This window comes from Belonocnema kinseyi, chromosome 9 (assembly GCF_010883055.1).
Source record: "Belonocnema kinseyi isolate 2016_QV_RU_SX_M_011 chromosome 9, B_treatae_v1, whole genome shotgun sequence".
Classification (NCBI taxonomy): Eukaryota; Metazoa; Arthropoda; class Insecta; order Hymenoptera; family Cynipidae; genus Belonocnema; species Belonocnema kinseyi.
Genome location: NC_046665.1, coordinates 68,320,814 through 68,335,403, shown reverse-complemented (window position 1 = coordinate 68,335,403; position 14,590 = coordinate 68,320,814). Strand labels below are relative to the sequence as shown.

The 14,590-nt window shown below is 28.5% G+C and overlaps 1 protein-coding gene across 4 annotated transcripts in view; it reads right to left on the bottom strand.

Moving 5' to 3' along the window:
* LOC117179596 (centromere-associated protein E-like) overlaps positions 1-14,590 on the bottom strand; it is a 37,984-nt gene that overhangs the window by 700 nt on the left and 22,694 nt on the right. For 3 of the 4 annotated variants that reach the window (XM_033371567.1, XM_033371568.1, XM_033371566.1), the window contains 11 exons: positions 12,106-12,252; positions 11,932-12,027; positions 7,503-7,550; positions 7,332-7,420; positions 6,689-7,232; positions 5,947-6,171; positions 5,766-5,846; positions 3,901-4,038; positions 3,642-3,830; positions 3,409-3,555; positions 2,807-3,054 (listed from right to left, as the gene is read on the bottom strand). In XM_033371567.1, coding sequence (XP_033227458.1) covers positions 2,807-3,054; positions 3,409-3,555; positions 3,642-3,830; positions 3,901-4,038; positions 5,766-5,846; positions 5,947-6,171; positions 6,689-7,232; positions 7,332-7,420; positions 7,503-7,550; positions 11,932-12,027; positions 12,106-12,252 — 1,952 coding nt within the window. Of the gene's footprint in view, positions 1-2,806; positions 3,055-3,408; positions 3,556-3,641; positions 3,831-3,900; positions 4,039-5,765; positions 5,847-5,946; positions 6,172-6,688; positions 7,233-7,331; positions 7,421-7,502; positions 7,551-8,320; positions 8,751-8,853; positions 8,917-11,931; positions 12,028-12,105; positions 12,253-14,590 lie in introns of those variants that run through there. The other variant, XM_033371569.1, reaches the window with a different exon arrangement.

Sequence of the window (14,590 nt, the reverse complement as noted above, 5' to 3'; positions counted from 1 at the left end):
GCAAAAATTCTTTATAAACTAAGGAAAGAGCGTGATGTTTTAAGAAAAAAAAGAGGAATAAATGCTTTAAAATAAAATCAATGTAAATAACATACTGCATTCATTATGAAACACTTTAAATATCTAAGATTATAAGTCGAAATATATATTAAATTTTGAACACAATAGATTTTCAAAGAAAATATTTTTCTACCAAAAGAGATGAATTTTTAATAACAAAAAATTCAAATTGAACCAAATAGTTGCATTAAATACAAAATAGTTGAACTTCCCAGAAATAAAAATAAATTTTTAGCAAAATAATGGAACTTTTAACCAAATAGTTAACTTATCAAGCAAAAAAGACCATTTTTTGGCAGTCAGATGAATTTTCAACTAGGAAAGATGTTATTGTCTACTATAAAACATGCATTTTCTAACCAAAAGGATGCATTTTTAACGAAACAGTTTAATTTTTGATAAAAAAAAGATTTTTTTTAAAGTACGTGAATTTTCAACCTAAATAGATGTATTTGCAATAAAATGGTCGAATTTTCAAACAAAAAAGATTAAATTTAAGAAAGATGACATTTTTTAACCATAAATTATCAGTTTTCTACCAAAATACGAATTTTAACCCGTTGAATTAAACTAAAAAACGATTTTTTAATAAAGAAGTTGAATCCACAATAAATTAGATGAATTTTCAATAAATAAATATGCATTTTAAACCAAACAGTTGGATTTTCAACTAAACAAGTTATTTTATGGACCGAAAATGAAATCGTCAAATGTTTAGTTCGAAAATTAATTTATTGCAGACAAAAAAACGTTTTTTTAATCAGTTGAGGTTATAAAAAAATGGTATCAAATAGTTAAATTCTCAACTAAAAAGAAGAAATTTTCAAAAAATAAGATTTTTCTACAAAAAATATGAATTTTCGACAGAATACGAGCAAGCTCTACTAAGCAGTTGAATTTTCAACTTACATATTAATGATAAATTTCCATTGAAACATGGAATAGTTACATTTTCAGATGAAAAATTAATTTTTAAGCAAAAAAGCACGAATTTTCAACGAAATTGTTGATTTTTTAAGTAAAGAAACATATTATCTGCACGAAAGTTGATTTTTAACACGGAAATATGATTTTTTAACAAAAAAGTTAATTTTCTACCAAATAGTTATATTTTAATAAAAATAGTTTAATTTTCAAGAAAAAATAAGGTTTTTCTGCAAAACAGTTCCATTTTTAAGCCGGAAATATGAATTTTGAATTTAAAAAATGGATTAGAAAAATGTATTTACTTTAAACCAATCATTTGATAATTAAAAAAAAACATTGAATGAAAAAAGACGAATTTTCAACAAAATAGTTGAATCCTCAAACAGAAGAGATTAATTTTCAACAAAACAGTTGTATTTTAATAAAACAAAGATTTAATTATCATTTTTTTGCGGTTTCTTTTAGTAAAAATTATTTCTAATACATAAAATATTACTTTCTACTAATAATTAGATGGTTAATTTATAGCAATTTTCTATTAGAATAGATGTAAAAAGTCTCCATTTAACCGGAATTTTTCAACGATTCAGTCAGAGAAAGGAAATAATTAATGAAAGTTAACAAAGATTTTGTCTAAAAATATCTTCTCAGAGTAATTGTAGAAATTTTCGGTTTCTTCTTAAATTTTGAATTTGTGATTAGCTTTTTAATTATGAACAGATAATAAATATACATCAAAGATAATCGTTTTGTTAAGTGATCTTATCTATTGTGGCTAGAGTTTTCTTATATAATATCTTAAAAATTATTCATGTACTTTCCTCGAGACTTTTTTAATTTATTTAAACATTTATGTTATCATCGATGACAAATTGTTTCCTTCCAAAATTTTATTTCAGGCTATGCAATAAACTTCGTTTTGTAATTCAAAACTTAATTTTCACAGATTATTCTTGTCGATGTTCATTTATTATTGGTTCATAAGTAAAGAGTCAAAGAAAAGCTGATAATTGTTCGAAAAAACAAAACTTTCTAACATTACTCTAAGAGAAGATGGTATTAAACAAGAATAAACTGTTTAAACAATTATAAAATTTAAATATTATTAATCATTACCAGTGAAAGTAGAAAAAAAGTTTAAAAATTTATAAAAAAACCGCAAATTTCTAGCATTATTCAAAGAGAATATTATTAAAAAATGGGTTTGTTAACCTGAATTACTTATGATCTCACTCTAATTGAATAGTGGACCAAACATGGAAAATTTATGAGAAAAAGTAACTTTTTAGCATTATTCTAAAAGAATATTGTTATAAATAATAATACATTGTTTACATAAGCACTTTTGTTAACTTTAAATGATTATTGCCTTACTATAACTGAGATGTTGAAAGCAAGTTCAAAAATGCAAACCGAACCGCGTGCAACTTTGTAACTATTATACGGGAAAATGGCTATAAACAATAACAAAATGTTTAAAAAAAGCATTTAAATTCCTAATTATCAGTACAAAGTAAAATTGTATGTATTAATAACAATTCATATTAAAATAAACCACAAAAAGTAATATATATCGCAAAAAACTAGCAAAATCTAATTTTTCACTGATTGTTAAACTTCATGGGGGTTTTGGGTCTTCTAAATATAATAAAAAACAGCATTTCTTATGAATTCTATCAAATTTAGGGGGAATATGCATGAAAATTCAAGAAAAAACCATTTTCAATGCATTTTTAGACCACCCTAATGTGTAATCGGATTATTATTACTTGGCCTTAAACAAAATTAAATTTTCAGATATTTAAAAAAAAAATCTTACTTCTTTTCGAAACTGAGATTTATAAGCTGCTGTTGCTTTGTCTTCAGTTTTGAAGTCAAGGAATCCACGACACTTTTCTGTTCTTCCATCCAGTCCCGGATACAAGAAACAACATATTGAGATTCGTTGCATAATTCCGATCTGCTGGCTGTAGCCTGAGTCAATTCGACAGTCATAGATGCCAGGGATTTAGTCTTAACTTTGCACTCCTTTCGCAAGCCGATCAAAGATTTGTGCATGCCCTCCAGCTACAAATTAATTTCCAGTGGTGATCATCATAACAATCCTGACTTATTTATTTTTCAGAAAAAAGTTTCCCTCTTCAACTTAGCAGCGCCTTAAGTTAAAAAGTTCAACTTAAAACTAGCAAATCTGATTGTTACTTTTAAAAATCTTCAATAATTATGAATTCTTTACTTTTAAGAGTTCATGTTCACGAGTGAGAATTTTTTCATTTTAAAAGTTTAAGTTTGAAACTGTACAATTTTGTAAATTTTCAATCTTAAATTCTATTTAACTCCGCTTCGCTGAATGAAAATATGTGAAATTATTTGCGCTAAAAAGAAGCGTTGAATTAGAAAAGTGGAGAAAATTTGAAATACCTCGTTTATGCACTTGCAGTTATTTTGTTCGAGCAATTTTTTCTGTTTTAAAAGCGAAGAGTATTCTTCTCGGCAATTTTGTAATTTTTGTTTCAAGTAACAATTCGTTTCTTCCAACTTGAGGAGATTTCCTTTTAAACCCTGAAGCTAAAATAAAAAAATAAAACGTTTGCTTAAATTCGAATAGTTTAAAAAACTTTCTGAATCTCTTATCAAAATATTTGTAAACTTACGTCATAATGTGTGTTTTGAAGTTGACTGGAGTAAAGATTACAAGCAGATTGAATTTGCTCAAGTTCCATTTTTTTAGAAGAAAGTTCCTCTTTCGCTTCTTCAAGTTCTTCCCTCATTTTATTTACCAAATCTTTCAGTCTTGCCTCTTCTTTCTCCACACACTTCATTTTGGAATAAAAATTTTTCTCCTATGAATTCAAAAATTCGTGAACAATCTTGAAAAGGGTAAAAAAGCTCCTTAGAATTACAAAAAATTACCACGTTCGTTAGAGTTTGTTGTAATTCAGCCTCGCGGTTCACAGTCTTCAGTAGAAGTTCTTGACTTTTATTAAAGTCCTGAGTAACAGTTTTGTAATTACCCTCCGCAATACAAAGCTGTATTTGAATTTCCTTTATCTTAAAATATAATAATGAATTATTTTCGAAAATATAAATTAAAGAGGTTTGTAATAAAAGTGTAACTAGACAATTCCTAGAGAAAAATTCCCTGACATTTCTAGGATACTTCCAGGTATCACAAGTTTTTTCCAGGCATAATTTTTTTTATGGAACTGAGCCCTCCAAATATTTCGCATTTTATCAATTTAAATAATAATTTAAACAAATTTTGATTTTATCTTCTTAAACTTAATATACAGTGCATACTTAAGAAAAATTAATTGGAATAACAAATTAAATTTAAACTGCTTTTAATTTTTAACTTTTCGAGTAAAAATATTGCATTTTTAATAAGATACATGTACTTTTAACTAAATTGATGAAATTTAAACTAAAATGATTAAATTTTCACCAAAAAAGATGATTTTTTAACAAAGTACATGCTTTCTAAACCAAATAGTTGAATTTTAAAATAAAAAAGATCAAGTTTTAACCACATTGTTGAACTTTTAACTAAAAAATGTCAGTTTTTAACTAAAAATGTAATAGTTAAATTATCAGTAAAGAAATTATTAAATTTTTGAACCAAAAAGATGAATTTTCTACTGGAATGATCCTTATTTGACTGGAATACTTAAATTTTTAGTTAAAAAAAATTTAATTTTCAATTTAAAAAATTTATAACCAAAGTGATGACTTTTCAACTAAAATGATGAATGTTCAACTGGAATACATGATTTTTAAACCAAAAAGAAGAATTTCCAACTGAAATGATGATTATTTCACTGGAATCATTGAATTTTTAACCAAAAAGATCAATTTTAAACTAAAAATTTAATAATTAAATTTTTAGTTAAAAAAATTTGTAACCAAAGTGATGACTTTTCAAAATTTTCGACTAAGAAAGACACTTTTTCAACTATAAATCATTTTTCAATTAAAAAAGATTAATTTTCAACCAAACTGATGAATTTTGAGCTAAAAGATGAATATTTAACTGGAGCAGTTGAATTTTTTACCAAAACGATGAATTTTCATTTAAAAATATACATTTTCAACAAAAATTGAATAATTAAGTTTTTAGATAAAAACGGAAAGAAGCAAAGAGATGAATTATTAACTAAAATGATGAAATATCCAACTGGAATACTTACATTTTCAGTTAAAAAAATTAATTTTCAGTATACAACAATAACTTTTAAAAAATAGTTACATTTTCAAACGAGGTGATGAATCTTCAGCTGGAATAATTACATTAAAAAAAAAATTTAATTAAAAAAATACAAATTTTTAACAAAATAGCTCAATTTCCAACCAAAGAGATCTTCAAAGAATCTAAAGAAACCAAAGAGTCTTAAATCAAAACAATCAATTTAAACAAAACGAGTGCAGCTTTAAAACAAGTAATTAAATTTTCATTCCAAAAAAGATTAATTCTGAAAAAATGTTTTAGGTGATATATCAATAAAAAAATATGTTAATTTTCAATCAAAAATAGTTTAATTCAACAAAAAAGGCGACTTTTCTACATTAGTAGAATTTTCAACTAGGAAAGATTTTTCAGTCAAGAGAAAAAAAATTGCAAAAAACTCTTGAATTTTCAAACAAAAAGTTAAATAATTTTCAACAAAATAGTGGAGTATTGTGATACTCCTTTTATCAATTAAGAATCCTTGCCATTTCGAGTTTATTCCAGGTAGAGTAGACACTCTGAATAAATTAATAAGAGTATCGAGATTATTTACCTTGCTTTTTAACTCATAAATGTCTTCTTTTGCCTTACTTTCAAACAAACCATTCTCCATTTTCATAATCTTATTGTCGTTCTAAAACAATGAATAATAATTAAAAAGTTGAATACGTTCTTTTATCTATTATAAAAGAAATTCAAGCTCAATTTGTTATATTTAAAAATTATTTTTCTACCTTAATCATTTGATAATCTGCCTGCAATTTGACCATACAATCTGACTTTTCTTTTAATAAGCTCTTCAAAATGCAAATCATTTCTTTCGAGTTGTTCAATTCTGAAATACAGTTTTCTTTTTGTTGCTCAGTGGAGAGCAATTTTTCCTTTAGTTGCTCAATTATTTCATTTTGTTCAGCCATACAAGATTCGTAGCATTTTATTTGCTCTTGCAGATTTTTTATCTGAAAATAAATATATTTGATAATAATCTAATTTTAAAAGTGAATTTAATTAAAAATAATTTCAATTGACCTCATCATTTTTTATAATGATATCATCGTATGAGTGCCCGAATTTCTCTTTACATTTGATTAGTTTTCTGTCTTTTAATTCATTTATTTTCTTCAACTCTTCCATTTTCTGTAATCGCGATTCAGTATTATTTACTTTTAAACGAATTTTTACCATTGTAGTTAAATATTAAAGAATATATATGAAAAGCAAATTTTCCATTCAATTTTAGTTTTAAATTATCAAAACTTTTGATCTTTTTTAATTTTGAGACCTGAAATTCGTTTCTAAGTTCTTGAAACTTTTGCAGCTCCTCCTGTTTGTCTTTCGCTTCAGCAGTCAAAGATTTTATTTCACAACTGCGTTTATATAACTCGTCTTTTACAACCGAAGAATCAAGTTTCTATAAAGCGATGTACACAAATTAAAAATAAATAAATTCATCATATCAGAAATATTTTCAATTACCTCTCTTTGATTAACATCCAATTTCAATAATCGTTCCTCAAGTTTGATTCCCTTATCTTTTGCTATTTGCAATTTTTCCATCAATTCTTCATTTAGTTTTCTTCCTCCCTCTAACTCACTATTTAATTGTTCATTTTCAGAATTTAGTCTCTCCAATTCTGATTTTAAATTAGGAATGCACTCTTCACTCTGCTTTTTCAATTCCTCTTCAACAATATGGAATTCCACTTGACATTTTTTCAGTTCCAACTTTAAATCTTCATTTTCTTTTTCCAATTCCGATTTAAGTTTCATAGCTTCATTACTAAGTTTTTGGAGTTCGGATTTTAAATCTGGAATGCACAAACATACTTCACTCTGCTTTTGCAATTCTTCTTTGATAATCTCAAAATCCATTCTATACTTTTCAAGTTCTGTCTTCAAATTCGCATTTTCTTCCATCAGGGAATTAGATTTTTGCTGCAAACATTCAATTTCTTGGTCACTTATTTTGCATTCAACGCTTTTCGTCAAAAAGAACTTTTTTTGCTTTTCTAGACAGCATCTGAAAATATGTCCACATTAGTTTCAAATTAGTTCAGCATCAATTAGTTTCAATTTATTTTTAAATACTTAATTAAATTTATTAAATTAAAATAATTACTTTAGTTCCAATTCTGTCTTTTCCCACAAAATGTTTGCACTTTTGAATTGTTCATCAAGAAGCCGGTTTCTCTTTTGGAGACTATCAATCTGAAAACACAAAAAATAAATAAATAAATAAATTTGATTTAAAATTGCATGATCGAATTTTCTGTTTTAAAATATTCATTACCTGAGATTTCAAAATTTCACAATCGCACGTACGAATTCGCAATTGATCCTATAAATAAAAAAATCTTGAGCAAATTCTTACACAATTTTTCAAATTAATTTTTATATCAAATTTTAAAATAAAATACCCTGGAATTAAAGCAAACAATTAAAACTCAAAAACTTAATTCATTTTTGTAATCAATTTTATTTTCATTTTACAAACTCTGCATTTATAATAATTATAGTTATATTGATTACTCTTTGTAATATAAATATTCGATACTTACCTCTAAGTAATAAATATTAGCTGAATATATACAATGAAGAAGAATTATTTTAAACAATTCATTATACTCTTTGTAAATAATTTTCTGCTGCAGTGAATCAATCGAATCGCGTTGAACTTCTAGTAAAGAATCTTGTTTTGCTGCCTTTGATATTAAGTGAATAATAAATTAAAAAGGCTAATTGAAAAAAAAAAAATATAAAGTGTTTAACTTGCCTCTGCAAAACATTGGCTGTACTGGTGCTGCGTTTCTGTGAGGTAAATGTTTAATCTACGAATCGCTTCGTTCTTTCTCTCATTCTGAAACTCAAGTCTTTCGTTTACAGTATTTAAAAATAAAATAAAACCACTATTAAAATTTGTGAACTAAATCAAATTATTCCAGAATTTATATAAATTTAAACAAAGTTTAGTTTTTCACTTACTGATTGAAGTTCTTCGCAGTAGTATTATTTCTAAAAAAAAACACCATGCATTGTCAAAAAGGCACACAATAACTCAAATTAAAAAAGCACACAAAAAATCATTGTTAGAATATTTATTTTATTTACAATAACGCACGTTTCGATGCCTATTTACATAAATATAACGCAATTTGTACCTTATCATAATAATACTAATTTAAATAATAATTTCCGTCACTGCAAAAGCAGCATGTTTTTTAAATAGAGTAAAACTAAAAATTGATTTGCATCTTTTTAAAACGTGCGATTGTGGACATTTATTTTTACGGATGGAGAATAATTTAAATTTCTGAAACGGGTCTGTTTTCGAAGCTGAAGACCGAATTTTTTTTAGTAAAACAACACTCGCTACGTGTTAAACATCGTGCACATTCCCATGATTGAATACTGTAGGCGATACTGAAGTCCATAATTCACTCACTTCGTTCATTGATTTCTGCCCCACTTGGTCCAAACTTCGTTTAGTTTGAACCACGGCGTTTTGTAAGTGACCGATTGTTTGTACTTGAAGTTCAATCTACAATTTCGAAAAAGAATATCGCAATTATCGTAGTCAGGGAATAATACAAGCGAAATAAATAATTTTTTTTTTAAATTTATTAAATATTTACAAAAGCTACCTTATTTTGTAACTCTTTATTATCTTTTTCAAGATGAGTGATGATCGCATCCTGCGTATTGATCTGCAAATTAAATTTTTTCTTCAAAAAGTAAAAAACGTAGATAACTTAGGGGCTCTCCGTAATCTACGTTGCCAATTTTTCAGTGCAAGTAACATTACGAACTTAGATAACGTTTAGCAAGTTTTCCGATGATACATTTTAACAAAGTTTTCAGACTTTACTCTCTTTCCTCTGTTACCCTCTTTTCTGGTTCGAAATTCACCTTGTTTGGTTAAATATTTATTTTTTCAACTAAAACTATTCCCTTCTTCGTAGAAAATTTATCTTTTTTAGTTAAAAATTCAACAATTCGATTAAAATTTATCTTCTTTAGTTCAAAATCCAACTATTTGGTTGAATTTGGCTGAAATTGCATGAAAAACCATAACATCAAGAACAACAATGTAAAATAAAAAATATCATATTTGGTTGAATATTGAGCTACTTTGTTGGAAATAAATTTTTGAAAGATTCATTATTTGAGTTGAAAATTCATTTTTTTTTAAATCGAGACTTAATCTTTTAAACTGAAAATGTAAATATTCTATTCTTGGTGCAAATTCATATTTATGATTGAAAATGGATATTTTCTAGTTAAAAATCGAACTATTTGGTTGAAAATTATTGTATTTTGTAGAAAATTCTTATTTTTTGATTATCTTATTGGCGGATAATTCATATTTCTTGAGTGAAAATTCATCTTGCTGGGTTTATAATTTCAACTGTTTTTTTAACAGAGTCCACTTTTTTCCTTGAAAACTTAATTCTTTTGTGGAAAATTCTTTTTTTTTGGTTATATTCTTGGTGTAAAATGAATAATTTTGGTTTAAAATTAAACTATTTGGTTGAAAATTTATTTTAATTTGTTAAAAATTAATTTTTTATCAAAAAAATTTTAAAGTATTTGGCTGAAAATGGTTGGGAGCTTGTCATTTTTTTATAATTGAACTTTTTAGATGATACTTCATATATTTTGTTGAAAATTCGTTATTATAAATTATTCTTCTTGGTTAAAAATTAATATATGTAGGTTAAAAATGCAGCTATTTGGTTTAGAATTTAACTATTTTGTTGAAAGTTCGTTTCACTGAAAATTCCTCTTTCTTAGTTGAAAATAAATTCTTTTGGTTAAAATTCAACTCTCCGGGTTCAAAATTTAACAATCTTCTACCAAATTCAACTATTTAGTTGAAAATGAAAATATTTTTGTTAGAACTTTAATATTTTTTGTTTCAAAATTCAACCATTTCATTCAAAATACATCTCTGCAGAGTATTAATTTAATTAATTTAATTTTAATTTAAAAATTTAGAATTTTAATCTTTTTTGTTTCAAAATTCAATCATTCAATCAGAATTTTAATTAAATTAATTTATAATTAATTTAATTAGTTTAATTTTAATTAAAAATTTTAGAATTTTAATCTTTTTTGTTTCAAAATCCAATTTTTCAATCAGAATTTTAATTTAATTAATTTACAATTCAAATAATTAGTTTAATTTTAATTTAGAAATTTAGAATTTTAATCTTTTTTGTTTCAAGATTCAATCATTTGGTTCAAAATTTTCCAACAATATGGTTAAAAATGTAACTATTTTGTTAAAAATTCAACTACTTTGTTGAAACATAAATTATTTGGCTGAAAATTCAACTATTTGGTTAAAGTCATATTTTTTAAAAAAATTCTACTGTTTTCTTGAAAAATCTTCCTTTTGGTTTGAAAAATCATCTTTGATGGTAGAAAAGTCATCTTTCTTGGTTAAGAATGAACTTTTTTGTTGAAAATAAAGTTGATTCGTGTTAATTTTGTTTGTTTGAAAATTCACCCACTTGGATTGAAAATACGTCCTTGAGCAGTGAAAAATAATCTTTTAACTTATACTTCACCACAAAGTTACGTGGGCATATTGATATATTGGGAAGTGGGGGGGGGGGAGGGGGTGATAAATAGCTCAAAATTGGTAACGCAGTTTATGGGCGTCCCCTTACTTGGAGAAATGAATGAATGCACATACCTTTTGAATCATGCAAAAGCTATCAAATAATTATCACAGACACAAACAGAAAAAGATGGTAAGGTAGAAACTGTTGGATTGGAAATAACTAACATGCAAGACTTAAAACATTATTCCGGAAATAAAATACAATTTGATAGAAATTACAAATTTTGAGTGATAAAATGCAAGGTGGCCGCTAGGCCGGGACACTGGAAAAACGGGATATAAGAGCAAATTTATAATTTAAACCGGTATTAAAAAAAAAAAAATTTCGGAACATTCATTTTGTAACATTTTCAAGTATGAAGTAATATTCAGTTCACACTCTGTACTTCTAAAGTCATTCACTTTTAATAATAGTTATTGTTTAGATTTAAATTCTAATCGTTTACGTTCACATTCAGAAAATTTTTAAATTCTACCATTTTTATAGTAAAACGTTTAAAATTGATAAAATGGAAATATAAATTGATTAAAGAATTAAAAAATCAAACTTTAATGCTCTTTAAATTGTAATTTTGCAAATCGAAAGCATTAATAATTAAACAATTGTAAATTTAGGATTAAAGTATTATAGATTATTAAAAAATTTTAAATAACTTCAAATTTGTTCAAAATTATACTATTTGAGATTGGAAACCTTAATAGTTGAATGATTTATTCAATACGTAATTGTGAATTTAAAACTTCTGTGTGCTAAATTTTTAATTTCACACAAAAAATGTTCAATTGTACTATTTTGTAATCAAAATTGTTCAATTTTAAGTAGAATTAATCACAATTTGACAATTTAAAACAATCTGATTTTAAAACAACTTTGGAATAGTTCCATTTTTCAGGTTCACGATGGAAAATTCTTCAATTTTGAACAGGAAACCTTATAAATTCTTTTATTTCGAATCTCTACGATCCCAATTAAAAATTAAAGAATTTTGGAAACTCAAGGGAAAACGGACAAGGACTTGAAATTTTGTTGTTGAATTTTAGCGACTACTCCGGATATAATTAACACAAATTTTGAATTGATAAAAATGAATACCTTATCCTGTAACTTCGCGTGTAGATCTTTGAGTTCGTTTTGAGTCAAGAGTATTGTGTCTTTTTGAATCGTGATGATCGCCTCCTTATCATCCAACTGTAAGAAAGGAATTGAAATAATTTTTTAACCCCACTTATCCAAGGCAAGAAATTAAGTTAGATTTTTTTCACTTACAAGTTTGTCCTTAGAATACAAAGCGCTTCGCAGTTTTTCCATTTCTGCGAAGCAACTTTCGACGCTCGTTCCATATTTTTCAAGCATGTCGATTGCTGACTTTACGGAAGTTGTAGAAGAACAAGAGTGAGAAGATACTTCACATACCTGTAAATCAAATTTTAATTGAAAAACTGGGCTTGTTCTTCTTTATTCATAATATGTCCTCTGAGTGTTTACATGACCTCCGTTTCTTACAATATTACCAGATACATATTTTATATTACCCTTGTTGAGTTATGTACAAATTCATACTGTTCTTGATATATATATATATAATTAAAAATTTTTCATAAGGATAACCGCAGGATTTCGCCGGGAGCGGGTGCTAATCTGGAAAATTGCACCCGCTCCCAGCGAAATCGCGGTAAAATTTCAGCCACAACCACGTCTCACGACCGTGAGATAGGTGGTTACAGTCTGTAAAGGAATCAATACGACGATCCAGCAAAAGCCTCGTGCACCCTAAGAACACCGAGCGACCCAAGGACCACCGCCTTCTGCATTTTCCCCGAAAGTGTTTTAGCATATTGTTGACACGCAGGGATGCTTTTCAGGCCATTAGCAAGTGAAAGCTTGGCACCTCCAAGAGCGCCAATGATAAGGACGATTAGTTTAACAGAATATTCCGGGTACAATCGTTGCAACTCCCTTATAAGGTCTCGATACCTGTCTTTCTTTTCATTCTCCTTGGTTATGATGTTTTTGTCAGCTGGTGCCGAAAATTCGATAACGAACATGGTTCGCTTCTTGAAGTCAAGAAGAACCATGTCAGGCCTCGAGTGAGCAACAGAAACAATTGTCGAGAATATAAAGTTCCAGTATATGCGGTACTTCCCATTCTCGACAATTGACTCAATTTCCGTAGGAACATTTAGAGGAGCGATATTAAGGTTAATGCCGTAAGAGTGATAGAGATGGTAATAAAGCATTCTTAGTGCCGCATTGTGCCTTTGAATGTAGGTCGTTCCCGCGTGAGTTGGATAACTAGATAGTATGTGAGCTAAATGCTCGGGGTGTGCATGGCACGCCCTGCAGCTATCATCGGGAATGTCTTGGCTCAGAATGTGGCGACGGTATGTTAAGGTGGAAATGACACCGTCTTGGCATGCAAAGATGAAACCCTCCGTACCAGACTTCAATCCGGACGATATAAGGAAAGCAAACGTTAGCTCACAAGACATTGACTGATAGTTCACACTTCTGTGGAAGATACCGTGCATCCTCTTATCGAGGAGCTGTTCACGAAAGTTTCACGAAAGGGCTTTCAGGAGTGAGTACTCGAGATAGATTAGATTTAATGCATTTTGCTCACCCCTAATACTGAAGTAAAGTCCAAGTATTTCAGCAGCCTCCTTCGCTGCTTTGTACAGAAACGCTCCTTTGCCCACTTCTTCGTGATTCCTGACCATTTTAAGAAGAGAGTCTCTTCCATTTGCAATTCTATGTGCTGTACCCAGAATAATCCTGTTGTGAAGACATTGAAGACTTAATATTCCGCGATCCCCTTGACGGCGTGAGATGTACAGTCGCGGAACGGAAGAATTAAGATGCATGCTTTTGTTCATGTGCATAACCTTTCTTGTCCCGATATCAAGGGATTTGAGCTCGTTCTTCGTCCATGGAACTACTTCAAATGAATAGAGTAGTACCGGGACGGCAAGCATGTTCATTGCAGATACTTTGTTCCTCGCCGACAGTTCGGAAGACCAAATCTGTCGGATGAGACGTTTGTATCTGCTTCGGAAAGTATCCTTTATAGATGTCACATCCTGAATGCGGCTCTGTGGCACACCCAGGTATGTATAAGTCTCTCCAGCGCAAATGTGTCGTATGGCGCTTGTATCAACGAGCTCAGGATCTTCAGGGATGCCATTAAGTTTTCCTCGCATCAAATAAACCTTGGCGCATTTGTCTAATCCAAATTCCATTCCAATTTCCTTAGTATATCGTTCGACAATCCCCAGAGCTAGATGCAGTTGCTCTCTGTTTTTAGCATAGATCTTAAGATCGTCCATGTAAAATACATGAGTGACCTTGTACTTTCGATCTGCAGGTTTGCCGCATAAGTACCCTTCGGAATGGCGAAGTGCTAGAGATAGTGCTAGACCTTGTTAGTTGTCACATGATTTTTTCCAGATGAGATATTAAATCTGGTTTTCCAAAGCGGCATCAATCTCTCTATGCACCCAACTATTTGCGAATGAACCTTTAAGATTTCCAAAAGACAGATGATAAGTCTATGGGAGGTCGAATCGATAGCTTTCCGATAATCAATCCAGGCCATCGATAGGTCACGCTGGTAGAATGCTGCATCTTTGCAGAGAGATCTATCGATGAGCACGTTCTCCCGACATCCGGCTACGCCTATCTTTGAGCCTCGTTGTTCATACATTTCTTGCCACACAGGTTCAATTGCCCGAACAATCCTATCATTTAGGATAGC